The sequence below is a fragment of the Entelurus aequoreus genome, linkage group LG04, assembly GCF_033978785.1.
Source record: "Entelurus aequoreus isolate RoL-2023_Sb linkage group LG04, RoL_Eaeq_v1.1, whole genome shotgun sequence".
Classification (NCBI taxonomy): domain Eukaryota; kingdom Metazoa; phylum Chordata; class Actinopteri; order Syngnathiformes; family Syngnathidae; genus Entelurus; species Entelurus aequoreus.
The window spans coordinates 9,834,140-9,861,702 of NC_084734.1; the positions used below are offsets into that span (position 1 = coordinate 9,834,140).

Genomic DNA, 27,563 nt, shown 5'->3' on the forward strand with positions numbered 1-27,563 from the left:
GAAGGACAGATTTTCACATTGAAGTTTTTTCCATTTGGGTATTTATTGTTGTATTTTTTTTTCAAAGTTCATGTTGCACTGTTCAATGTTCAATATTAAAGTGCTTATCTTTAACAATAAATAGCCTAATAATAAACCAGTCTTCATGTCTTCCAAGCCTATGATAATGTGAATTAACTCATTATGACAATAATTTGTTGACACAAAAGAAATGGCATTTACTTTTACCTACAAAGGACACACAGCTAAGTAGTTAGCTTCCTATTAGCAAATTTAATTTTACATTCATTTCCATATTGTGTAAAGGACCAAAAAAAATGTTTCTGCCCTTTTCTGACTTTGAGCCCCTGCCCCTCTATAATCATGTGCACGTCCCTGTATGTATATATGTATATATATACATACATATGTATATATGTATATGTATGTATATATGTACATACTGTATATATATATATTTAAAAAAAGAAACAATACCACTGTTTTTAGCGGTAAAATTCAAGCAACAGAGCTGCCAGTTTTTTAAAAACTGTAAAATATTGTTGTTTTAATGTTTTTTTTTTTTTTTTGTAATGTTTTAGTGTCTTATTGTATATGGAAAATAACAGTACCAAAGTTGATTTTACGGTTAAAAAAAAAACCTCATTCCAGTCCATAGTGGATCGAACATAATAGTGTGAGAGTCCAGTCCGTAGTGGATCTAACATAATAGTGTGAGAGTCCAGTCCATAGTGGATCGAGCATAATAGTGTGAGAGTCCAGTCCATAGTGGATCTAACATAATAGTGAGAGTCCAGTCCATAGTGGATCTAACATAATAGTGTGAGAGTCCAGTCCGTAGTGGATCTAACATAATAGTGTGAGTCCAGTCCATAGTGGATCGAGCATAATAGTGTGAGAGTCCAGTCCATAGTGGATCTAACATAATAGTGAGAGTCCAGTCCATAGTGGATCTAACATAATAGTGTGAGTCCAGTCCATAGTGGATCTAACATAATAGTGAGAGTCCAGTCCATAGTGGATCGAGCATAATAGTGTGAGAGTCCAGTCCATAGTGGATCTAACATAATAGTGAGAGTCCAGTCCATAGTGGATCTAACATAATAGTGAGAGTCCAGTCCATAGTGGATCTAACATAATATTGTGAGAGTCCAGTCCATAGTGGATCTAGCATAATATTGTGAGAGTCCAGTCCATAGTGGATCTAACATAATAGTGTGAGAGTCCAGTCCATAGTGGATCTAACATAATATTGTGAGAGTCCAGTCCATAGTGGATCTAGCATAATATTGTGAGAGTCCAGTCCATAGTGGATCTAGCATAATAGTGAGAGTCCAGTCCATAGTGGATCTAACATAATAGTGAGAGTCCAGTCCATAGTGGATCTAACATAATAGTGTGAGTCCAGTCCGTAGTGGATCTAACATAATAGTGTGAGTCCAGTCCATAGTGGATCTAACATAATAGTGTGAGAGTCCAGTCCATAGTGGATCGAGCATAATAGTGTGAGAGTCCAGTCCATAGTGGATCTAACATAATAGTGAGAGTCCAGTCCATAGTGGATCTAACATAATAGTGAGAGTCCAGTCCATAGTGGATCTAACATAATAGTGTGAGAGTCCAGTCCATAGTGGATCCAACATAATAGTGAGAGTCCAGTCCATAGTGGATCTAACATAATAGTGAGAGTCCAGTCCATAGTGGATCTCACACAATAGTGAGAGTCCAGTCCATAGTGGATCTAACATAATAGTGTGAGTCCAGTCCATAGTGGATCTAAAATAATAGTGTGAGAGTCCAGTCCATAGTGGATCTAACATAATAGTGAGAGTCCAGTCCATAGTGGATCTCACACAATAGTGAGAGTCCAGTCCATAGTGGATCTAACATAATAGTGTGAGTCTAGTCCATAGTGGATCTAACATAATAGTGTGAGAGTCCAGTCCATAGTGGATCTAACATAATAGTGTGAGAGTCCAGTCCATAGTGGATCTAACATAATAGTGAGAGTCCAGTCCATAGTGGATCTAGCATAATAGTGTGAGAGTCCAGTCCGTAGTGGATCTAACATAATAGTGAGAGTCCAGTCCATAGTGGATCTAACATAATAGTGTGAGAGTCCAGTCCATAGTGGATCTAACATAATAGTGTGAGAGTCCAGTCCATAGTGGATCTAACATAATAGTGTGAGAGTCCAGTCCATAGTGGATCTAACATAATAGTGTGAGTCCAGTCCATAGTGGATCTAACATAATAGTGAGAGTCCAGTCCATAGTGGATCTAACATAATAGTGAGAGTCCAGTCCATAGTGGATCTAACATAATAGTGTGAGAGTCCAGTCCATAGTGGATCTAACATAATAGTGAGAGTCCAGTCCATAGTGGATCTAGCATAATATTGTGAGAGTCCAGTCCATAGTGGATCTAACATAATAGTGAGAGTCCAGTCCATAGTGGATCGAGCATAATAGTGTGAGTCCAGTCCATAGTGGATCTAACATAATAGTGAGGGTCCAGTCCATAGTGGATCTAACATAATAGTGTGAGAGTCCAGTCCATAGTGGATCTAACATAATAGTGTGAGTCCAGTCCATAGTGGATCTAACATAATAGTGTGAGAGTCCAGTCCATAGTGGATCTAACATAATAGTGTGAGAGTCCAGTCCATAGTGGATCTAACATAATAGTGAGAGTCCAGTCCATAGTGGATCTAACATAATAGTGTGAGTCCAGTCCATAGTGGATCTAACATAATAGTGTGAGAGTCCAGTCCATAGTGGATCTAACATAATAGTGTGAGAGTCCAGTCCATAGTGGATGTAACATAATAGTGAGAGTCCAGTCCATAGTGGATCTAACATAATAGTGTGAGAGTCCAATCCATAGTGGATCTAACATAATAGTGAGAGTCCAGTCCATAGTGGATCTAGCATAATAGTGTGAGAGTCCAGTCCGTAGTGGATCTAACATAATAGTGTGAGTCCAGTCCATAGTGGATCTAACATAATATTGTGAGAGTCCAGTCCATAGTGGATCTAACATAATAGTGAGAGTCCAGTCCATAGTGGATCTAGCATAATAGTGTGAGAGTCCAGTCCGTAGTGGATCTAACATAATAGTGTGAGTCCAGTCCATAGTGGATCTAACATAATATTGTGAGAGTCCAGTCCATAGTGGATCTAACATAATAGTGTGAGAGTCCAGTCCATAGTGGATCTAACATAATAGTGTGAGAGTCCAGTCCATAGTGGATCTAACATAATAGTGTGAGTCCAGTCCATAGTGGATCTAACATAATAGTGAGAGTCCAGTCCATAGTGGATCTAGCATAAAAGTGTGAGAGTCCAGTCCATAGTGGATCTAACATAATAGTGTGAGAGTCCAGTCCATAGTGGATCTAACATAATAGTGAGAGTCCAGTCCATAGTGGATCTAACATAATAGTGAGAGTCCAGTCCATAGTGGATCTAGCATAATATTGTGAGAGTCCAGTCCATAGTGGATCTAACATAATAGTGTGAGAGTCCAGTCCATAGTGGATCTAACATAATAGTGAGAGTCCAGTCCATAGTGGATCGAGCATAATAGTGTGAGAGTCCAGTCCATAGTGGATCTAACATAATACTGTGAGAGTCCAGTCCATAGTGGATCTAACATAATAGTGTGAGAGTCCAGTCCATAGTGGATCTAACATAATAGTGACAGCAATGTTGTGACACTCTTAAACAGGACAATACTGCCACCTACTGGATAGCCTGCAGAACACTGAAATTCAAGTATGTCTTTTATTTATATGTATAATAAAATAAAAAATAAAATAAAAAAATATATATAGCTAGAATTCACTGAAAGTCAAGTATTTCATACATATATATATATATATATATATATATATATATATATATATATATATATATATATATATATATATATATATATATATATATATATATATATATATATATGAAATACTTGATTTGGTGAATTCTAGCTGTAAATATACTCTCCTCTTAACCACGCCCTTAGCCACGCCCCCCACCCCCCACCCCCACCTCCCGATATTGGAGGTCTCAAGGTTGGCAAGTATGTACATAAACAATGTATGAATACATTAGATATCTATATATTTTATAGACGGTATCTCTTATTCGGGTGTTACCATTTAGTGGTCAATTGTACGGAATATGTACTGTACTGTGCAATCTACTAATAAAAGTTTCAATCCATCAATCAATACCTGTATATATTTTGCATTCCAAATTGAGTTACTTTGAATGTACAAGCCCCCTGGCGCTGTTTTGTACTGTTTTTGTACTTACTTTGATTATTATTTATCAACTCTTTGCAAATGTTGAAATGTATAAATAAAGGTTTATTTAAAATAAAAATAAAAAATACGTATATGACATATAGCTAAGCATATTTATAAACGGCTTTACATTGTAAATACGTCATTACGATGAAATAATTAGCGTTTACAAAGGACACCGCATAACAAAAAGCAAAAGTGGCATGTTACTTTTATTTCATGCAAAAACAACTTTTTTTTTTATTGTTGCGGCTGTAGTCCAAGCATTACGGTATCGGTGTCACACACCGGAAGTGCCATTGTTTTGTAGCTTTTAGCAGGCAACACCAGCGACTGTATCGTTACCCAAATTAGTCGACTTTTTTTTTTTTACCGGCACAGAAGTATCGTTACCCAAATTAGTCGACTTTTTTTTTTAACCGGTAGAGAAGTGTTTGTGCCACGGCTAAGCAAGCAAACATGCCGACGGACACTCTGAACATAGAGTCTCAGCTCTCTTCCATCATGGACGTCCTGGTGAAAGCGGCGGTGTTAGAAATAAGTCAGCTCTTCTCGGAGAGCTCGTCGTCCCTGCGGCTGCACCTCAACCAGAGCCTGCGGGACAACGAGAACCTGAGGACGAGGATGAAGGTGATGCGGGGCGAGCTCTTCTCCCTCCGCCTGCAGACCAGAGCCAACCGGCCGCTGAGTCGCGTCGCCACCTTCAAGGCGAACGCGCCCAAAGCCCGCAGCAAAACAACAGGTAAACAGGAGCGGACTAACACAAGTTTCAACCACTACAGTCAATCACGTTTATTCATTTCAAATCAATTCAAACGAATCCCTTACTAAGTTTGTCAATCGTACACATAATGGCGACTTAATGTGTTTTCAGAGTGCTTTTTCTTCTTCGCGCTGAAGACACGTTGAGACGAAATCAACAGCGCCTCTGCTGGTTGAGTATAAGTAGTGCACGTCAACAATGCCGTACACGTTTTTTTAATTATTATTAGGGTCCGCACAGGACCTTTTCAAAAGGACTCCCAAAGGGAGTCCTTTTGCAATGGGACGAAAGGACCCTATTGAAATTGTAAGGTTTTATTATTCTTTATTATTATTATTCCGCAGCTTTGCGGACTACTTTGCCCCCCTTAACATGCTTCAAAACTCACCAAATTTTTCGCACACATAAAAAAACGCGAACAAAACTCTTTGGTGAAAAAACCAAACCCCAAAAATCCCAATTGCTCTCTAGTGCCCCCTATGAAGAAATCTGCCTCTAACTCAAGTTCAAGTTTCAAGTTCAAGTTTATTATTCTTCGGTCAATCGTCAACAAAATAAACAAACAGTTGTACATTCTTAAATTGAAAATGAAAATGTTGCAGACCGAAAGGGTTTAGGCTGAAGTTGAACACTTATTGCGCCTAACCCTATAAACAATGTCAAGTACAAAATAAACTTCCGAAAATTATTGAATGTCCATTGTACAACATATTATAAATACACATTATACATAACATAAACACAGTTCAATTATATACACAGTAAAGGCATGTGAAATATCCTTGTAGACATGTTAAACCTTTGTACCAATTTATATACTATATACAAACAATTGTACTTCCATTATTATTTATAACCCACATTTAGTATTTGAATTAACATTGATCATAGTATTAACTACTGTGTTGATTCTAGAGTGATATATTTTTTCAAGACATTGGTCTTAAAGTGTTTTTTAAATGTGTGAATAGAACTGGAACATTTTAAGGAATTATCCAAGCTGTTCCACAGTTGAACCCCCCTGACAGAAACACATCTACTTTTTAAGCTTGTTCTTATCTTAGCTTTCTGGAAGACAGCTGAACCTCTGAGGTCATAGGGATTCTCTCTGGGTTTAAACCTCTCCTGTAGACACCCAGGCAGCATGTGGTTATGAGCTTTGTACGTCACAATAGCAGTGTTGAGGTCAACAAGATCGTGCAGTTTTAATGTTTTTAATTTAATAAACAGAGCATTGGTATGGTCATGATAATCTGCATAATTTACAATTCTAATCGCTTTCTTTTGAAGTAAGAATATAGATTTAATGTTTGTTTTGTAATTGTTACCCCAGATTTCGACACAATAATTAAGATAAGGGAGTACAAAAGAATTATATAACATGATAAGAGCCTTTTAGGAATGTCGTAGAGACATGAAACCAAAACCTGTATTTAGGTCTCGCTTACACCTACTTTTCATTAATTAATTTCTTCGGGCTAAAATCTACAGGAAGTTGGCAATTTCCCCTTCAAGACAAAAAATTACTAAAAACACTCGTTTTTTTTATTTTTGAGCTGTAATTTGACCCCCTTAAATACTTCAAAACTCACCAAATTTCTCACACACATCGGGACTGGTAGAAACTGCGATCTAAAAAAAAACCGAATCCCAAAACTCAAAATTGTGTTCTACATAATTTTTTGGGAAAAACAGAGAAAAAACTGCTCCTCAGAGGAAAACTCAGACAAAACTGCATGTAACTTCCGGTAGGAACGTCTTAGAGACATGAAACAAATACCTCTATGTAGGTCTCGCCTAGACCTACATTTCATAGATTGACATCCTTCAGCAAAAATCGACAGGAAGTTTGCTATTCCTCCTTCAAAACAAAATTTTTGTTACAAACGGTCACCAAACATCAAACGTTATCTCCTCTGAGCGCGTTTGTCGTTTCGGCTTCAAACTGCTACAGGAGAGAGATTGAACCCTTCTGATTAAACCGTCTTTACGGATTTTTAATAATTGCTACCGTTTTGATTTTACGAGCCTTCAAAGACCCGCAGCACTAAAGTTGCTCCGGTGCCAAAAATGACAACGAAAATGCAATTACTCCTTCTTTGGCCTCAATACACACAATACCCTATAATGACAATGTGAACTCAGACACAACTTCCTCTAACTCCCAGTACGAATATCGTAGAGACACGAAACAAAAACCTCTATGTAGGTCTCACTCAGGACTACCACTGGACAAAAGTATTGGGACACCTAGGACTAGCACCTGCCAAAAGGCGGACCCGACCAACGCTGCTTGCAGCTTTAATTAGTTTTTTAATTTGATAAACCTTTATTTATAATATGCATCATTTACATACAATCAATACGTAATAATAATCAAAACAAGTACAGAAACCGTACAAAACAGCGCCAGGGGGTTGTACACGCAATAAAGTTAAAGGCCTACTGAAAGCCACTACTACCGACCACGCAGTCTGATAGTTTATATATCAATGATGAAATCTTAACATTGAAACACATGCCAATTTTAAAATTCCCGCCACACTTCCGGTTGAAAACTTCCTTTGGATATGATTTATGCGCGTGACGTCACAAAATCCACGGAAGTGGTTGTACCCCATCGACCCGATACAAAGACCTCTTGTTTTCTTCGACAAAATTCCACAGTATTCTGGACATCTGTGATGGTGAATCTTTTGCAATTTGTTTAATGAACAATGGAGGCTGCAAAGAAGAACGTTGTAGGTGGGATCGATCGGTGTATTAGCGGCTAAGTACAATACTTACAGCAACACAACAAGGACTACTTACTACGCCTAGCCGATGCTTGCCGCCAAACCCACGGATGAAGTCCTTCGTCGCGCCGTCGATCGCTGGAACGCAGGTGAGCACGGCTGTTGAGGAGCAGATGAGGGCTGGCTGGCGTAGGTGGAGCGCTAATGTTTTTATCATAGTTCTGTGAGGTCCGGTTGCTAAGTTGCTAAATTAGCCTTAGCGTCGTTAGCAACAGCATTGTTAAGCCTTACCAGGCTGAGAATTTTTAACCGTGTAGTTACATGTACATGGTTTAATAGTATTGTTGATCTTCTGTCTATCCTTCCAGTCAGGGGTTTATTTCTTTTGTTTCTATCTTCATTTGAGAACGATGCTATCACGTTAGCTCAGTAGCTAAGTGTGTCACCGATGTATTGTCGTGGAGATAAAAGTCACTTTAAATGTCCATTTCGTGTGCTCGACTCTCATTTTCAAGAGGATATAGTATCCGAGGTGGTTTAAAATACAAATCCGTGATCCACAATAAAAAAAGGAGAGTGTGGAATCCAATGAGCCAGCTTGTACCTAAGTTACGGTCAGAGCGAAAAAAGATACGTCCATCACTGCCTCTCAAGTCCTTCACTGTAACGTTCCTCATCTACGAATCTTTCATCCTCGCTCAAATTAATGGGGTAATCGTCGCTTTGTCGCTCCGAATCTCTCGCTCCATTGTAAACAACGGGGAATTGTGAGGAATGCTAGCTCCTGTGACGTCACGCTACTTCCGGTACAGGCAAGGCTTTTTTTTATCAGCGAGCAAAAGTTGCGAACTTTATCGTCGATTTTCTCTACTAAATCCTTTCAGCAAAAATATGGCAATATCGCGAAATGATCAAGTATGACACATAGAATGGATCTGCTATTCCTGTTTAAATTAAAAAAAATCATTTCAGTAGGCCTTTAAAGTACCAATGATTGTCTCACACACACACACACACACTAGGTGTGGTGAAATCTGTCCTCTGCATTTGACCCGGCGTGGCGCAACCTGAGGGTTCCTGGTTCAATCCCCAACCTTCAACCAAGGTAATCAAAAAGGTCAACCAACGAACGAGATTTCTCTACAGAATCTCCTCTCTGGCAAACAAAAGCACCAGGAAGATTCTAGCGGGAACTCTCATTCAACCCTAGCACCTCCAAAACCCTCAAATATAGACTCCAAACATCCCAGAACAAGCTAGTCAGATGACTTGTAGACCTCCACCCCAGATCCCACCTCACTCCTACCTACTTCTCCAAAGTAGGCTGACTCAGGGTGGAGGACAGAGTAAAACAACTTGCACTGAGCCTAGTCTATAAAATTCGCTACACCTCCCTGATACCGAAGTACATGTCAAACTACTTCCATAACGTAAATGACCGCCTTAACCACAACACCAGGGGGAGCTCCACTAACCACGTTAAACCCAGATTCCGATCCAACAAAGGTCTTAAAGGCCTACTGAAATGCGATTTTCTTATTTAAAAGGGGATAGCAGATCCATTCTATATGTCATACTTGATCATTTCGCGATATTGCCATATTTTTGCTGAAAGGATTTAGTAGAGAACATTGACGATAAAGTTCGCAACTTTTGGTCACTGATAAAAAAACCTTGCCTGTACCGGAAGTAGCGTGACGTCACAGGTCGTGGAGCTCCTCACATCTGCACATTGTTTACAATCATGGCCACCAGCAGCGAGAGCGATTCGGACCGAGAAAGCGACGATTTCCCCATTAATTTGAGCGAGGATGAAAGATTCGTGGATGAGGAAAGTGAGAGTGAAGGACTAGAGGGTAGTGGAAGCGATTCAGATAGGGAAGATGCTGTGAGAGGCGAGTGGGACCTGATATTCAGCTGGGAATGACTAAAACAATAAATAAACACAAGACATATACATACTCTATTAGCCACAACACAACCAGGCTTATATTTAATATGCCACAAATTAATCCTGCATAACAAACACCTCCCCCCTCCCGTCCATATAACCCACCAATACAAATCAAACACCCGCACAACACACTCAATCCCACAGCCCAAAGTACCGTTCACCTCCGCAAAGTTCATACAGCACATATATTTCCCCAAAGTTACGTACGTGACATGCACATAGCGGCACGCATGTACGGGCAAGCAATCAAATGTTTGGAAGCCGCAGCTGCGTACTCACGGTACCGCGTATCCAACTCAAAGTCCTCCTGGTAAGAGTCTCTGTTGTCCCAGTTCTCCACAGGCCAATGGTAAAGCTTGACTGTCATCTTTCGGGAATGTAAACAATGAAACACCAGCTACGTGTTTGTGTTGCTGCAGCCGACCGCTAATACACCGCTTCCCACCTATAGCTTTCTTCTTTGCTGTCTCCATTGTTCATTAAACAAATTGCAAAAGATTCACCAACACAGATGTCCAGAATACTGTGGAATTTTGCGATGAAAACAGACGACTTAATAGCTGGCCACAATGCTGTCCCAAAATGTCCGCTACAATCCGTGACGTCACGCGCAAACGTCATCATGCCGAGACGTTTTCAGCAGGATATTTCGCGGGAAATTTAAAATTGCACTTTACTAATCTAACACGGCCGTATTGGCATGTGTTGCAATGTTTTTTTTTTTTTTTTTATATATATATTTTTATATACACCCCCCCAAACCCCCCCACCCCCGCTACCACCAAACCCCGCCCACCCTACACTGCGCCCCCACACATCAACCCCCCCACCCCCCTTCGTGCGTCGGTTGAGGTGGGCGGGGTTTGGTGGTAGCGGGAGGGGGGTGTATATTTCAGCCAGGAAGAGTTAGGACTGCAAGGTGTTCTGGGTATTTGTTCTGTTGTGTTTATGTTGTCTCACGGTGCGCGGATGTTCTCCCGAAATGTGTTTGTCATTCTTGTTTGGTGTTGGTTCACAGTGTGGCACATATTAAGAGTGTTAAAGTTGTTTTATACGGCAACCGTCAGTGTAACCCAGGGGTGTCAAACGTACGGCCCGTGGGACGGATCAGGCCCGCGGACAGGTTTTATCCGGCCCGCGGGATGAGTTTGCTAAGTATAAAAATGAACCAAAATTTTTGAATGAAAGAAACTGCTGTTCTAAATGTGTCCACTAGATGTCACAATAGCAATTATTTGCATCTTTGTAGATTATGCTACATATGTAAAAAAATAAAATAAACCACATGATGTTAGTGCACCAGTTAAGGAAAATGAGCAAACTTACATGAATGACATCCTGTAATTTGATTTTGATATAATTTTTTTATCGTAATAGATTGAAAATTAACACCAATGAGTTGACTGATGAACATTATCACATAATGTATTCAGAAAATATAAATAACGACAAATAAAGATAGAATACTATTAACCGCAACATGTAAGTGTAAAAAAAAAAACAACAACATTATGATTTGTACATTTTCAGAATTTTCTTGTTCTATTTTTAAACAAAGAAAACAATCTGAATTTGTCTTTATTTTTAAGTTATCGTGCTGTGATTTTACCTGTCCGGCCCACCTGGGAGTAGATTTTTCTCCATGTGGCCCCCGATCTAAAATGAGTTTGACACCCCTGGTGTAACCTGTATGGCTGTGGACCAAGTATGCCTTGCTGTCACTTACGTGTTCAAGCAGATGCTGCGTCCAACATGTGGCCGGGCTAGCACGCTGGCTGTACATGTTGAAAAGGGTGATAAAGGCAGTACCAACACGGCACGCCCTTATTATTGTTGATTGGGTGAAAATCAGCACACATTCGAGAGAATTGATTCAACCGCCACCCGCCCGAATCTATTTAAAATCTATTTTTTTGTCATGCATCCGCCCGACCCGCGGATTATCCGCGGACTCCGCGGTTGTGTCCGCAAACCGCGCATCTCTACCGTGTGGAAACTCATTCGGTACACCTCCGAACCGAACCGAAACCCCCGTACCGAAACGGTTCAATACAAATACCGTTACACCCCTAATATATGCTCATTTTAAACTTTCATGCGGAGAGGGAAATTACAACTAAGTCAATTGACCAAAAGTGTATTTATTAAACAGTTATTAAGCAGTGGCACAAACATTCATGTCATTTCCAAAACAGAAAGTGCAAGATTGTCAGAGACATTTTAAAACAAGCTATTAGTGCATTTTTTAAAGGCACAAAACAGGTCAGGTATTGAGAAACTTACATTTATAAATATATACAACTTAGCCAATAGTATAATGAGGTTGCAAAGGTAAAATTCATTTTTCAATATGAAGATCCTGGGTTCAATCCAAGGCTCGGGATCTTTCTGTGTGGAGTTTGCATGTTCTCCCCGTGACTGCGTGGGTTCCCTCCGGGTACTCCGGCTTCCTCCCACCTCCAAAGACATGCACCTGGGGATAGGCCCCTCCCACCTCCAAAGACATGCACCTGGGGATAGGTTGATTGGCAACACTAAATTGGCCCTAGTGTGTGAATGTTGTCTGTCTATCTGTGTTGGCCCTGCGATGAGGGGGCGACTTGTCCAGGGTGTACCCCGCCTTCCGCCCGAATGCAGCTGAGATAGGCTCCAGCACCCCCCGCGACCCCAAAAGGGACAAGCGGTAGAAAATGGATGGATGGATGGACATAGAGAAAGGGGTAGGATTAAATACAAGTTGTGCTTCTTCTTCTTATAACCATAACCAATACTGTGTCATGTTTGATTGGTTTTCACAGTGGATGCCTACATATGACAGTTTTAGGTGCATTTTTGTGTCCAGGACTTAATTCATTCACCATTTTTGCAGTGCAAAACATTCTTTGCTTGGTCATGATCTTTCATTTTGCTTTTCACATTTTTTTTTTAGTTGTCCTAAAGCCACCTGCCGCCCAAGAAACTCCTTCCACCTCAGTGCATCTACAGGCTGATACGTGCCCTCCTGAAACTAAAGAGGTCACTTGTTGTACTGACACGTTGCCATGATATACCAAACCCAGAAGCAGTGAAGTTGTCACGTTGTGGAAATGGTAAATAAAAAGAGAATACAATGATTTGCGAATCCCTTTCAACTTATATTCAATTGAATAGACTGCAAAGACAAGATATTACTTCATTTTTTTTTTGCAAATAATCATTAACTTAGAATTTAATGGCAGCAACACATTGCAAAAAAGTTGTCACAGGGGCATTTTTACCACTGTGTTACATGGCCTTTCCTTTTAACAACACTCAGTAAACGTTTGTGAACTGAGGAGACACATTTTTGAAGCTTTTCAGATGCTGATGTACAGCTTAAGTTGTTCTGTTGTGGTATTTTAGGCTTCATATTGCACCACACATTTTCAATGGGAGACAGGTCTGGACTACAGGCAGGCCAGTCTAGTACCCACACTCTTTTACTATGAAGCCACGCTGTTGTTAACACGTGGCTTGGCATTGTCTTGCTGAAATAAGCAGGGGCGTCCATGGTAACGTTGCTTGGATGGCAACATATGTTGCTCCAAAACCTGTATGTACCTTTCAGCATTAATGGCGCCTTCACAGACGTGTAAGTTACCCATGTCTTGGGCACTAATACACCCCCATACCATCAAAGATGCTGGCTTTTGAACTTTGCGCCTATAACAATCCGGATGGGTCTTTTCCTCTTTGGTCCGGAGGACACGACGTCCACAGTTTCCAAAAACAATGTGAAATGTGGACTCGTCAGACCGCAGAACACTTTTCCCACTTTGCATCAGTCCATCTTAGATGAGCGAGGGCCGTTTCTGGGTGTTGTTGATAAATGGCTATCGCTTTGCATAGTAGAGATTTAACTTGCACTTACAGATGTAGCGACCAACTGTAGTTGCTGACAGTGGGTTTCTGAAGTGTTCCTGAGCCCATGTGGTGATATCCTTTACACACTGATGTCTGTTTTTGATGCAGTACTGCCTGAGGGATCCAAAGTCACGGGCATTCAATGTTACATGCAGTGATTTCTCCAGATTCTCTGAACCTTTTGATGATATTACGTAGCGTGGATGGTGAAATACCTAAATTCCTCCCAATAGCTCATTGAGAAATGTTTTTAAACTGTTGGACATTTTGCTCACGCATTTGTTGACAAAGTGGTGACCCTCGCCCCATCCTTGTTTGTGAATGACTGAGCATTTCATGGAATCTGCTTTTATACCCAATCATGGCACCCACCTGTTCCCAATTAGCCTGTTCACCCGTGGGATGTTCCAAATAAGTGTTTTGATGAGCATTCCTCAACTTTTTCAGTCTTTTTTGCCACTTGTGCCAGCTTTTTTGAAACATGTTGCCGGCATCAAATTCCAAATGAGTTAATATTATAAAGTTTTCCTGTTTGAACGTTAAGTATCTTGTCTTTGCAGTCTATTCAGTTGAATATAAGTTGAAAAGGATTTGCAAATCATTGTATTTTGTTTTTATTTACCATTTACACAACGTGACAACCGCACTGCTTTTGGGGTTTGGAGTTATTATTTGTATGAACATTTGACTTTTCTCCCTTTTTATTTAGTTTCAAGTTGAAGAGACTCCGGACATCATCCTGATCAAAGATGAAGATGACACCGCAGGATGCGATCCAAGTCAAAGTGAGTCACGTGGACACACACTTACGCAGGAGGTGGCTCGACCCTCTTCTTGGGCATTTTGTACAATTCTATGTATCTCACTTTAGATCCACAAATTGCATCCAGTAGCATGTTTTATTTGCAGGATCATGTAAACATCTGCGTGTGTTTATGTGGTTAGTTGAATCAATGAAAAACAGCCTCACGACTTCCATGTTATACATCACATATTTTGCCACCTTAAAACATGTCGGCTTCCTAATAACTGCTGTAAAAATGTATGTTGAGTTTATTACGAACATGCATCTAAGGGACGAACTCTCACATTCACTTTGTACACAGTTCATCATGTCCATAAAGGAGTAGGAGGAGTAAATAATGATGAAATATAAATAGAGACATGATAAAAAAGTTCAAAAGGAATAGAAGTACAAAATATATACCGTATTTTTCGGAGTATAAGTCGCTCCGGAGTATAAGTCGCACCGGCCGAAAATGCATAATAAAGAAGGAAAAAAACATATATAAGTCGCACTGGAGTATAAGTCGCACTTTTTGGGGAAATGTATTTGATAAAAGCCAACACCAAGAATAGACATTTGAAAGGCAATTTAAAATAAATCAAGAATAGTGAACAACAGGCTGAATAAGTGTACGTTATATGAGGCATAAATAATCAATCAATGTTTATTTATATAGCCCTAAATCACAAGTGTCTCAAAGGGCTGATAACCAACTGAGAACGTGCCTGGTATGTTAACGTAACATATTATGGTAAGAGTCATTCAAATAACTATCCAATCCAATCCACTTTATTTATATAGCACATTTAAACAACAAGAATGTTGCCAAAGTGCTGCACAGCCATGTTAAAAACAATATTAAAAACAATATTATGCTCCACCAATGACTGAATAAAAACAAAAAATAAATAAATATAAAACCAATATAAAAATAAATATGATTAAAAACGATTTTAAAGGGTAAAACCAATTAAAACAGTAAATAGAAATCAAAATGTATTAAAAATAAAAAATAAAAAAAATACAATTAAAAAAAACACAGAGGACAGAAGACCACACAACTCACGTAGTGTTGAAAGCCAAAGAATAAAAGTGGGTCTTAAGACGAGACTTAAAACACTCCAATTCAAATAAGTATAACATATAGAACATGCTATACGTTTGCCAAACAATCTGTCACTCCTAATCGCTAAATCCCATGAAATCTTATACGTCTAGTCTCTTACGTGAATGAGATAAATAATATTATTTGATATTTTACGCTAATGTGTTAATCATTTCACACATAAGTCGCTCCTGAGTATAAGTCGCACCCCCGGCCAAACTATGAAAAAAAACTGCCACTTATAGTCGGAAAATTACGGTAATAACTCTTATGTCAATTATTCATGTCTAGAGAAAAAATAGAAACAAAAACAAGAAAATACATATTTTTCGGACTATAAGGCGCACTTAAAAGCCTTTGATTTTCTCAAAACTCGACACTGCGCCTTGTAAGCCGGTGTGCCTAATGTACGGAATAATTTTGGTTGTGCTTACCGACCTCGAAGCTTTTTTGTTGGATACATGGTGTAATGATAAGAGTGACCAGTAGATGGCAGTCACACATAAGTTAAAGTTAAAGTAGCAATGATTGTCTCACACACACACTAGGTGTGGTGAAATTTGTCCTCTGCATTAGACCCATCCCCTTGTTCACCCCCTGGGAGGTGAGGGGAGCAGTGGGCAGCAGCGGTGGCCACGCCCGGGAATCATTTTTGGTGATTCAACCCCCAATTCCAACCCTTGATGCTGAGTGCCAAGCAGGGATGTAATGGGTCCCATTTTCATAGTCTTTGGTATGACTTGACTCGCAACCTACCCATCTCACTCTAACCACTAGGCCACCGAGATACGTGTAGACTGCAATATGATGGCAGTCACACATAAGAGATACGTGTAGACTGCAATATGACTCAAGTAAACAACACCAACATTTTATATGATCCATTTAAAATATAGAACATTACACACGGCACTCAAAAATGTTGTCAAAATGTTTTAGTAGGACTTTGGTAAGCTATGAAGCCGCACCGCTTGATGGATTGTACTGTGCTTCAACATAGGAGTATTATTATGGTGTGTGTATAAGGTAAGACATATTATCTGGCGTTTTGTTTCGCAATATTATGCAAAAGCAACTTTTCTTACCTTCTAGTACCTGCTGATCTGTATTTGTGATCTGCATAAGTCCTGCAAAATTGCACGCGTCCGCGTTTGTAGTCCGTGCCGACTTCGGAGTTGATAAGCTTATTTTTCTCTATCTTCTTGTTATGTGACATTCATCCTCCGCTGTTGCCATTTCTAATATAAAGTAGTGTAAAGTTCTTACTTATATCTGTCAGTAAACTCGCCATGAAAGCACTAAAACATACCGGTGTAGTGAGTTTACATTATTCACCCAAGGAACTTGAGTTATTAGAGAGTTCCGGTCGGACGGTTTTTCACGGGACGCATTTCCGGGCGTTGTTGTTGTTGCACTAGTGAGCCACGGATGAGGAGATGCTGCTCAGGTATTTATTGAAGTAAAGTCTGAATGTCAATAAAACAGTTAGCGCCATCTTTTGACACTTCTTCCACTCCCGTCCTTGCACGCTACACCGCTACAACAAAGAGAGAAGACGCTGTCGAAGGTGAGCCACGTAAATAAGACCCGCCCACAAAAGCGACTGTCAGAAAGCATTTTGAAGATGATGTGTAAAACATCATCTATGCAACATTTTGAGCAAAGAACCACCATTACATGTTATGTAGACCACAAGGAAGTCTATTACATTTAGAAAAAAATCATAATATGACTCCTTTAATGCACCTTATTATCCGGTGCGCTTTATATGTGAAAAAAGATCGAAAATAGACAATTCATCAGCAGTGTGCCTTATAATGTGGTGCGCCCTATGGTCCAGAAAATACGGTACTTCTCCACTTTAAACATGTCCATCCTTTAAAACTGCTTTAGCTTATAATATTCATATCAAATGTAAATTATTGTTGATTTTTTAAAAACATTTTAAAGGCCACTAAGTCTACATAACTACCCAGTTTTTTAATACAAAAATAATATTAACTGACAGGTATTTTTTCCACTTACACTCAATTGTCCAACGCCAATAGAGACACACACTTAGTACAGTACAAGGCCATGACATTTTGCTGCATGCTTTGAATGGGAAACGAGTAGTGCCATCTGGTGGACAACATAAAAAAAAAACGGCACTGAAAGCATGGAGCTTGAATGCGAAATATATTCATATAAAATTAATATGATCCGGCAAATGTGACCTGTTGATCTGTGCATGCTGCCTGTAGTCTGGACACCAAAGCATATTTTAAGACTACGTGACTGGAAGATACCGTATTTTTCGAACTATAAGGCGGACTTAAAATGTTTTCATTCCCTCAAAAATCAACAGTGCGCCTTATAACCCGGTGCGCCTAATGTACGGAATAATTCTGGTTGTGCTTACCGACCTCGAAGCAATTTTATTTGGTACATGGTGTAATGATAAGTGTGACCAGTAGATGGCAGTCACATATAAGGGATAGAATAGAAAATAGTTTTATTGTCATTATTACAGTGAACAGGTTCAAAGAACAACGAAATTGGAGCAGATCCCATAAGGTGCATACACAATAATTTAGTAATATAAATAGTAAAAAAGATAAGAAAGAAGATATGTATCTATATACAGTATATGTATATATCCACACACATGCATATGCATATATATACATATACACATACAACATTATTGCACACGTGTAGATTGCAATATGACGGCAGTAAACAACACCAAAACTTTAAATGTTCCATTGAGAATATAGAACGTTACACACGACACTCAAAAATATGTCGAAATGTTTTAGTATGACTTTGAAGCCCCACCGCTTGATGGATTGTCGGCCCATTACGGCTACCTTAGTCAGAGATACGAGTATTATTATGGTGTGTATATAAGGACTGCAAAATGGCACCTATTAGCAGACATATTATCTGGTGTTTTGTTTCACAATATCATGCAAAACCAACTTTTCTTACCTTCTGGTACCCGCTGATGTGTATTTGAGATCTGCATACATCTTGAAAATTTGCGCACGTCCGCCTTTGTAGTCCGTGCCGACACCGTAGTCGATAAGCTTCTTCTTTTCCTCTATCTTCTTGTTATGTGACATTCATCCTCCGCTGTTGCCATTTATAATATAAAGAAGTGTAATGTTCTTACTTATATCTCGCTATGAAAGCGCTAAAACATACCGGTGTAGTGAGTTTACATTATTCAACCAAGGAACTTTAGAGAGTTCCGTTTTTTCACGGGACACATTCCGGGCGTTGTTGTTGCACTAGTGAGCCACGGATGAGGAGATGCTGCTCCGTTATTGATTGAAGTAAAGTCTGAATGTCAACAACAACGACAACAAATACGACGGGGAGAAGACTGTCGAAGGTGAGGCACGTAAATAAGACCGCCCACAAAACGGCGCATCCTGAAGAGACAGTCAGAAAGCGGCTTGAAGATGATGTTTAAAACATCATCTATGCAACATTTTCACCAAAGAACCACCATTACATGTTATGTAGACCACAAGGAAGTCTTTTACTTTTAGAAAAAAATCATAATAATATGACTCCTTTAATGCGCCTTATAATCCGGTGCGCCTTATATATGAAAAAAGATCGAAAATAGACCATTCATCAGCAGTGTGCCTTATAATCTGGTGCGCCCTATGGTCCGGAAAATACGGTATTGATATAAAATGAATATGATCTGGCAAATCTGCATGCTGCCTGTAGTCTACACACAAAAGCATATTTTAAGACTATGTGACTGGAAGATAAATGTGCACACTGCAAAAAGTCAGTGTTCAAAAACAAGAAAAAATTAAAGCTGCACAGCGTTGGTCGGGCCCGCATATTTGGCAGGTGCTAGTCCTAAGTGTCCAAAAACTTTTGTCTACTGCTAGTCCTAAGTGTCCCAATACTTTTGTTGACATCAGCGCAGTGGTACAGTGGTTCTATTAAGGCTCGTAAAATCACAGCAGCATTATCAGCGCAGCGGTTCTTTGAAGGCTCGTAAAATCAAAACCGTAGCACTTATCAAAACTCTTTGAGTATCCGTCAATCAGAAGGGTTCAATCTCTCTCCTGTAGTAGTTTGAAGCCGAAACGACAAACGCGCTCAGAGGAGATAATGTTTGATGTTTCGTGACCGGTTTTAACAAAAATTTAGTTTTGATGGAGGGATTCCAAACTTCCTGTTGATTTTTGCTGAAGGGTGTATGTATGTATGAAATGCAGGTCTAAGTGAGACCTACATAGAGGTTTTTGTTTCATGTCTCTAAGACGTTCCTACCGGAAGTTACAAGCAGTTTTGTCTGTGTTTTCCTCTGAGGAGCAGTTTTGTCTCTGTTTTATTCTAAAATTGCGCTAGAGCGCAAATTTGAGTTTTGGGGTTCGTTTTTTTTATTAGATCGCAATTTCCACCAGTCCTGATGTGTGTGAAAAGTTTGGTGAGTTTTGAAGTATTTTAAGGGGGTCAAATTACAGCTCAAAGAGACAAAAATTTGTGTTTTTAGTACATTTTTGTCTTGAAGGGGAAATTGCCAACTTCCTGTTGGTTTTTGCCCGAGGATGTCAAATTATGAAATGTACGGTAGGTCTACGTCAGACCTACATAGAGGTTTTTGATTCATGTCTCTACGACCTTCCTAGTGGGAGTTACAGGCAGTTTGTTTTTGTTTTTTCCTAGGGGGCGCTAGAGCGCAATTTTGAGTTTTGGGGGGGGGGGGGGTTTATTAGATGGCAATTTTCGCAGGTCCTGATGTGTGTGTCAAATTTGGTGAGTTTTGAAGTATGTTAAGTGGGTCAAATTGCAGCTCGAAGAGGCGGCCGGTATAATAATAATAATAAAACCTTACCATTTCAATAGAGTCCTTTGTTCATGGGTACATGCGGACCCTAAAAATACAAAAATAAGTGGTATTTTACTTGAACTAAGCAAAATTATCTGCCAATAGAACAAGAAAATTTGGCTTGTCAAGACTTTCCCAAAACCAGTAAAATGAGCTAACCTCAATGAACCCAAAAATAGCTTAAAATAAGTATATTCTCACTAATAACAAGTGCACTTTTCTTGGTAGAAAAAAAAAAGAGACCTTTTTGCTCAATATGTTGAAAAATAATCCTAAATGAAGTAAATGCTAGTGCCATTATCTTGACATAATGATATGCGCTCGGCATTACATTTCTTGAAACCAGCAAACTTATACTAAAAACTAGTTTATGTTTCTTAATGGAAAGGCAACCAGGCAAGCGCTTGTTACTCTCGGGGTCTCCTAGTCGCTCAGGCAAATCATATTGTCTAAAAATGCATTTTTCCATGGATAACATGACATCATCGCGCCAAGTGCGTGCTCTTTCAGTCAATCAGTGCGCATATATACAGCCCGGCCCCCCGGCCAAAATCTTTTTAATTGTAATTTTGAGGAATTTATCTGAATGTGCATGAACTATTTCTGTTCAAAATTGTTAGAAATGTCAAATGTTAAAATATTAACTGTCAGTTTACTGTACTGTGCCAACTGTACTACTATATGAGTGCCTATTTTCTATTGTTTCATTGAAAATAAAACAGCAAAGTCCATTTGGCTGTCATCTGTTTGAATTATGAGACACAATTGTGTCAAAGTCATGGTTATTTTTGTTCATGCTTGAAATAAGAAATGATTACTTTAAAAAAGTAGTTTTATGCTTGTGAGTGTTGATGACACAGCTTTGCAACACTTGATATTCTAGTTTCAAGCATGTTTTACTCAATATAGGTAATCAAATCTCAGCAACAAGCTGTAATATCTTACTGAGATCATTTAGGACCAAAACACTTAAAACAAGTAAAACACTCTAACACATACTTGCCAACCCTCCCGTTTTTAGCGGGAGACTCCCGGTATTCAGCGCCTCCCCCGATAACCTCCCGGCAGAAATTTTCTCCCGACAAACTCCCGGTATTCAGCCGGAGCTGGAGGCCACGCCCCCTCCAGCTCAATGCGGCCCCGAGTGGGGACAGCCTGTTCTCACGTCCGCTTTCCCACAATATAAACAGCTTGCCTGCCCAAGGACGTCATAACTGTAGAATGATCGAGGGCGAGTTCTTGGCTTCTTATGTGGGTTTATTGTTAGGCAGTTTCATTAACGTCCTCCCAGCGCGGTAACAACACACAACAACAGCAGTCACGTTTAGTCTACCGTAAAGCAGTTCGTCTGCCGTAAACAGCAATGTTGTGACACTCTTAAACAGGACAATACTGCCATCTACTGGATAGCCTCCAGAACACTAAAATTCAAGTATTTCTTTTATTTATATGTATAATAAAATAAATATATATATAGCTAGAATTCACTGAAAGTCAAGTATTTCATACATATATATATATATGAAATACTTGAGTTGGTGAATTCTAGCTTAAATATATTCCCCTCTTAACCACGCCCCCACCCCCCACCTCCCGGTATCGGAGGTCTCAAGGTTGGCAAGTATGCTCTAACATAAAATCTGCTTAGTGAGAAGAATTATCTTATCAGACAGAAAATAAGCAAATATCACCCTTATTTGAGATATTTCATCTTACTTAGATTGCAGTTTTTGCAGTGCAGTCTGGACATGCCGACTGCACCCGAGTGCTTCATTGATGTGTGTACTTTCAGGTCAGAAGAACCGTGCACAAACACAGAACACGGAGCCCGTCGGATCCTCCCGCCACACAGAAAGTAACGAGGAGCTGAGGATCGTGAGCGTCCACGGACGAGGACAAGGGCCTCTGCAGGACGAGATGGATATTGTCTTTGCCGCGAATGACCAGGAGGTTTTCAGCACTCAGGATCTTGCAGTCACTCACGACGGTTTCATGGGCGTCCCCCTCGGTGCCGGCGATCGAGCCACAATGCGAGGGATGCAGGACGAGAGGAGCGGCCAGTTGGAACGACTTTCTTCCTCTCAGGTCGCTACCGGCAACGGAGGACATCCCAGTCACGCCGGCCACTTCCCGCCGCTCCCCGCCGTCCAGTCCCAAACCGTCAGCAAGTCCCTGGACTGCAGCTTCTGCGGCATGCTCTTCGCCAGCCGCGAGGACCTGATCGTGCACCGCGCCGCCCACACGGGGGAGCAGCCCGTCTCCTGCGCCATGTGCGGCAAGTCCTTCGCCAACAAGACCACGCTGGGCATCCACATGCGCATTCACACGGGGGAGAAGCCGTACGCCTGCTCGCTGTGCGGCAAGCGCTTCACGCAGAGCGGCAGCCTGAAGATACACCTGAGGACGCACTCCGGGGAGAAGCCCTACTCCTGTTCTCAGTGCACGGCCAGCTTTAACAACCCCAGCAACCTGCGCCGGCACATGTTCACGCACAACTCTAACGGCTCCATCTGGCCGTGAAATCTTTTTTTTTTTCTGGTCTTTATTTGTCTCATTGTAGTTTTGACCTTTTTTCAGGAGTGAAAGGTCCCCTATTATTCTACCTAGTAAATCTTAGAGGTCCCACGACAGTCCAGCCTTAATAATAATGGCATTTAGATGGTTTAAAAGTGCTTATAGTGCTCGACTGGGAACACACCATGGCGTGTGTCTTTAGCTTTAATAATAATAATAATACTGTCAGGTTCAAACACTGATGACATCTATTAAACAAGACAAGAAGCAAAGAATCAAACAGACAGAATTCAATTTGGCTCAATTGAGGAGAGACGCCGGGACACAAAGAGTACAGTGTCCAGCACGCTCTGGCGAAAGATTGTACGCCTCCTCCTTTATTTGACTTTCCCTGACCACATGACCACAGCTGCTTCCAAAAGGGAAGTGGGTCGTAAACAGCGTTGCCTTTGGTTACAGAACAGTTCAAAAGAAAAGGTCGTAAACACTTCACAGAAAAGGTCATAAAACAGTTCAAAGAAGAGGTCGTAAAAGAGTTGAAAAAAAGAGGTCGCCTGGAGGGGATTCTGGTCCTGCTTCCTCTCCGCTTTTGTAGTCCTCGGGTCAGACAATATCTTTCTGTTTGATTGATAATACATGAAAGAAACAGGAACACCTTCATCTTGCTTCCCCCCCTACACAGTGGAGTTTTACGAGCCTTACCCTTGGTAGGTTTCAAAGACAGCTTTTGCTTCTCACCAAAGTTTTTGTGATAACTTCGAAACAATTATTCTAACAAACACATTTTACTTACAAGGCACCTTTCTGGGCACTCAAGGACACCGTACAACATACTTGCCAACCCTCCCGTTTTTAGCGGGAGACTCCCGGTATTCAGCGCCTCTCCCGATAACCTCCCGGCAGAAATTTTCCCCCGACAAACTCCCGGTATTCAGCCGGAGCCGGAGGCCACGCCCCCTCCAGCTCAATGCGGACCTGAGTGGGGGACAGCCTGTTCTCACGTCCGCTTTCCCACAATATAAACAGCTTGCCTGCCCAATGACGTCATAACATCTACGGCTTTTAGAGAGTAGAGTGCACAACTGCGCACACAACAAGGAGACGAAGCAGAAGAACGAGGAAGTTACAGACATGGCGACGCCGTCGACGAGCAAGATGAAGAAATACGCTTGCAAGTTCCAAAACGAATGGAAACAAGAATTTCAGTTCATCCAGAACTGTTCGAAGGGGAAGGGTCATGAACGGAGAAGTTAAACAGGACAATACTGCCATCTACTGGATAGCCCCCGGAACACCGAAATTTAAGTATTTATTTTATTTATATGTATAATAAAATAAATATATATACATATATATATATATATAGCTAGAATTCACTGAAAGTCAAGTATTTCATACATATATATATATATATATATATATATATATATATATATATATATATATATATATATATATATATATATATATATATATATATATATATATATGTATATATATGAAATACTTGAGTTGGTGAATTCTAGCTGTAAATATACTCCCCTATTAACCAGGGGAAGGGTCATGAACGGAGGAGAAGTTAAACAGGACAATACTGCCATCTACTGGATAGCCCCCGGAACACCGAAATTCAAGTATTTATTTTATTTATATGTATAATAAAATAAATATATATACATATATATATATATAGCTAGAATTCACGGAAAGTCAAGTATTTCATACATATATATATATATATATATATATATATATATATATATATATATATATATATATATATATATACACATATATATATATATATATATATATATATATATATATATATATATATATATATATATGAAATACTTGAGTTGGTGAATTCTAGCTGTAAATATACTCCCCTATTAACCACGCCCCCCGCCCCACCCCCCACCTCCCGGTATCGGAGGTCTCAAGGTTGGCAAGTATGTCGTACAAAATCAAAACAATAAAATCCATTGAAGAAAAACAACAACAACAAAGGTTAACAGTGAATAAGCAGTCAGGAATGGGGGTGTTTTGAGTCTAGATTTAAAGAGGGATATTGAAATAATGAAATAAGTTTATTTCGGTCATAAACCATCAACCATTTTGTGTGACCAGTACAGATGATACATATTTAACAATCATACACGTTTACACACAAAAAGAAAAGAAAAAGGAATAGGCTGACGCCAAAGCTTATATTTGCCTATCCTATACCTTCACTGAAAATTAGATTGTCTGGAACATAGTTAAAAAAAATCAATGGGATGAAAGTACCTCGCTCCGGAGTATAAGTCGCACCGGCCGAAAATGCATAATAAAGTAGGGAAAAAACATATATAAGTCGCACTGGAGTATAAGTCGAATTTTTGGGGAAATGTATTTGATAAAAGCCAACACCAAGAATAGACATTTGAAAGGCAATTTAAAATGTCTAAAGAATAGTGAACAACAGGCTGAATAAGTGTACGTTATATGAGGCATAAATAACCAACTGAGAACGTGCCTGGTATGTTAACGTAACATATTATGGTAAGAGTCATTCAAATAACTATAACATATAGAACATGCTATACGTTTACCAAACAATCTGTCACTCCTAATCGCTAAATCCCATGAAATCTTATACGTCTAGTCTCTTACGTGAATGAGATCAATAATATTATTTGATATTTTACGCTAATGTGTTAATCATTTCACACATAAGTCGCACCCCCGGCCAAACTATGGAAAAAAACTGCGACTTATAGTCCGAAAAATACGGTAATTGTTGCTATATTTGATAATTTTCAATTATTTCACCTTTCAAGGTATTCTTAAACCTTAACAAAGAACTACATGTCTTCAGCTCATCACTGAGCTTGTTCCACCATTGAACTCCTAAAACTGAAATCTATGAGTCTATCTTATGAAGTTCCAAGGATGAGGGGCCTTATTGCTAATCAGTCGTCCACACCTGTGTACAGAAGGGCTTTTATGCATGTTATCCCATTGACATATACAGTAACTTTGCACCTGTCCGACATAATAGACGCCATAAGCGCTAACAATGCTAATACGGTTGTGCAATATGTACGATATGAATTATATAAGTTTGGCCTAGGATAGATCTTTTAATACTATAGTTTTATAACGACAGTAAAGGATTTAAATCTGAGCCAGTAGAATGAAATACATATTTAATGTACAGTACAGGCCAAAAGTTTGGACACACCTTCTCATTTCAATGCGTTTTCTTTATTTTCATGACTATTTACATTGTAGATTGTCACATCAAAACTATGAATGAACACATGTGGAGTTATGTACTTAACAAAAAAAAAGGTGAAATAACTGAAAACAGATTTTGTATTCTAGTTTCTTCAAATTAAGGTTGGCTAAACGCCAGCGCACCGCGGGTCTTTGGTGAAGCTAAAAGGCCAGTGTCAGGGGACCTCAGGATCCGCAAGGGTTGATACGGTCAAAGCAGGTCAGATAGATAAGGAGGCGCAAGGCCATTAAGACATTTAAAAACTAATAATCGACAGAGCCAATGCAGTGACTTTAAAACTGGTGTAATGTGCTCCCGCCAAAAAAATCACTTGATTAAAATACCGTGTTTGTATTTTCTTATAGTCAAACTAATTTTACAGTGGCCAAAAATATTGAATACACAGTACAGGCCAAAAGTTTGGACACACCTTCTCATTCAATGTGTTCAAGCACACCTGTGAAGAGAAAACCATTTCCGGTGACTACCTCTTGAAGCTCATGGAGAGAATGCCAAGGGTGTGCAAAAAAGTAATCAGAGCAAAAAGTGGCTATTTTGAAGAAACGAGAATATAAAACCTGTTTTCAGTTATTTCACCTTTTTTTGTTAAGTACATAACTCCACATGTGTTCATTCCTAGTGTGACAATCTACGATGTAAATCGGGGTTAGGGAACCTATGGCTCTAGAGCCAGATGTGGCTCTTTTGATGACAGCATCTGGCTCTCAGATAAATCTTAGCTGACACTGCTTAACACGATAAGTAATGAATAATCCCGCTGGTAATCAGTGTTAAAAATAACCACCTATCAACCAGACTACAAAGCCATCAGCCAAAGCATGCAGCACCAGAAGTCGCATTAATGGTAATAAGTGTTTTATTTATTATTGGTTAGCTTCAGAATAACAATGTTATTTAAAAGAATAAGATACTCAGTGTTTCCCATAAACTGCCAAGAGACCTGTGGAGGTGGGGGCGTGGCTATGGGCGTGGCCACCATGACATCATCGAGTAATTTGCATAATGTACTACAATGATATGATTTTCTCTAAAAAGGCTCAAAAAATGTATACTTACTAATTAATAATAACAGTTTTGTTTTAAACGTCCATCCATCCATCCATTTTACAATATAATTACAACACTTTATGTACATATTTATATACAGATTTGAACAATAAGTTATTCACTGAAATATATTTATTAATTGTGGTTCTTACAAAAAATATATCTTATAAAATATAAAAGCTAAAATGTCTCTTAAAGCTCTGCCCCTTTAATTAGTGCATACTAAATAATTTAACTTTAGCCTACTACTACAACCATATTATTTACCAGCAACATAAAGTGAAACAGAGGCAGAGGTGTCCTGCCACAGTCAGTAAGAAATAAACAGAAAACAGTAGTGG

General features: G+C 39.5%; 1 protein-coding gene across 1 annotated transcript; it reads left to right on the forward strand.

Annotated features, from left to right (window-relative positions):
• The first annotated feature begins 4,596 nt into the window (after positions 1-4,596).
• Positions 4,597-24,262, forward strand: LOC133648257 (oocyte zinc finger protein XlCOF8.4-like). The gene is made up of 4 exons (XM_062044166.1): positions 4,597-5,051; positions 12,691-12,776; positions 14,353-14,428; positions 22,171-24,262. Exons 1-4 carry the CDS (start codon positions 4,769-4,771, stop codon positions 22,896-22,898), a joined length of 1,173 nt encoding a protein of 390 aa, XP_061900150.1. The 5' UTR covers positions 4,597-4,768; the 3' UTR covers positions 22,899-24,262.
• Positions 24,263-27,563: the final 3,301 nt, after the last annotated feature.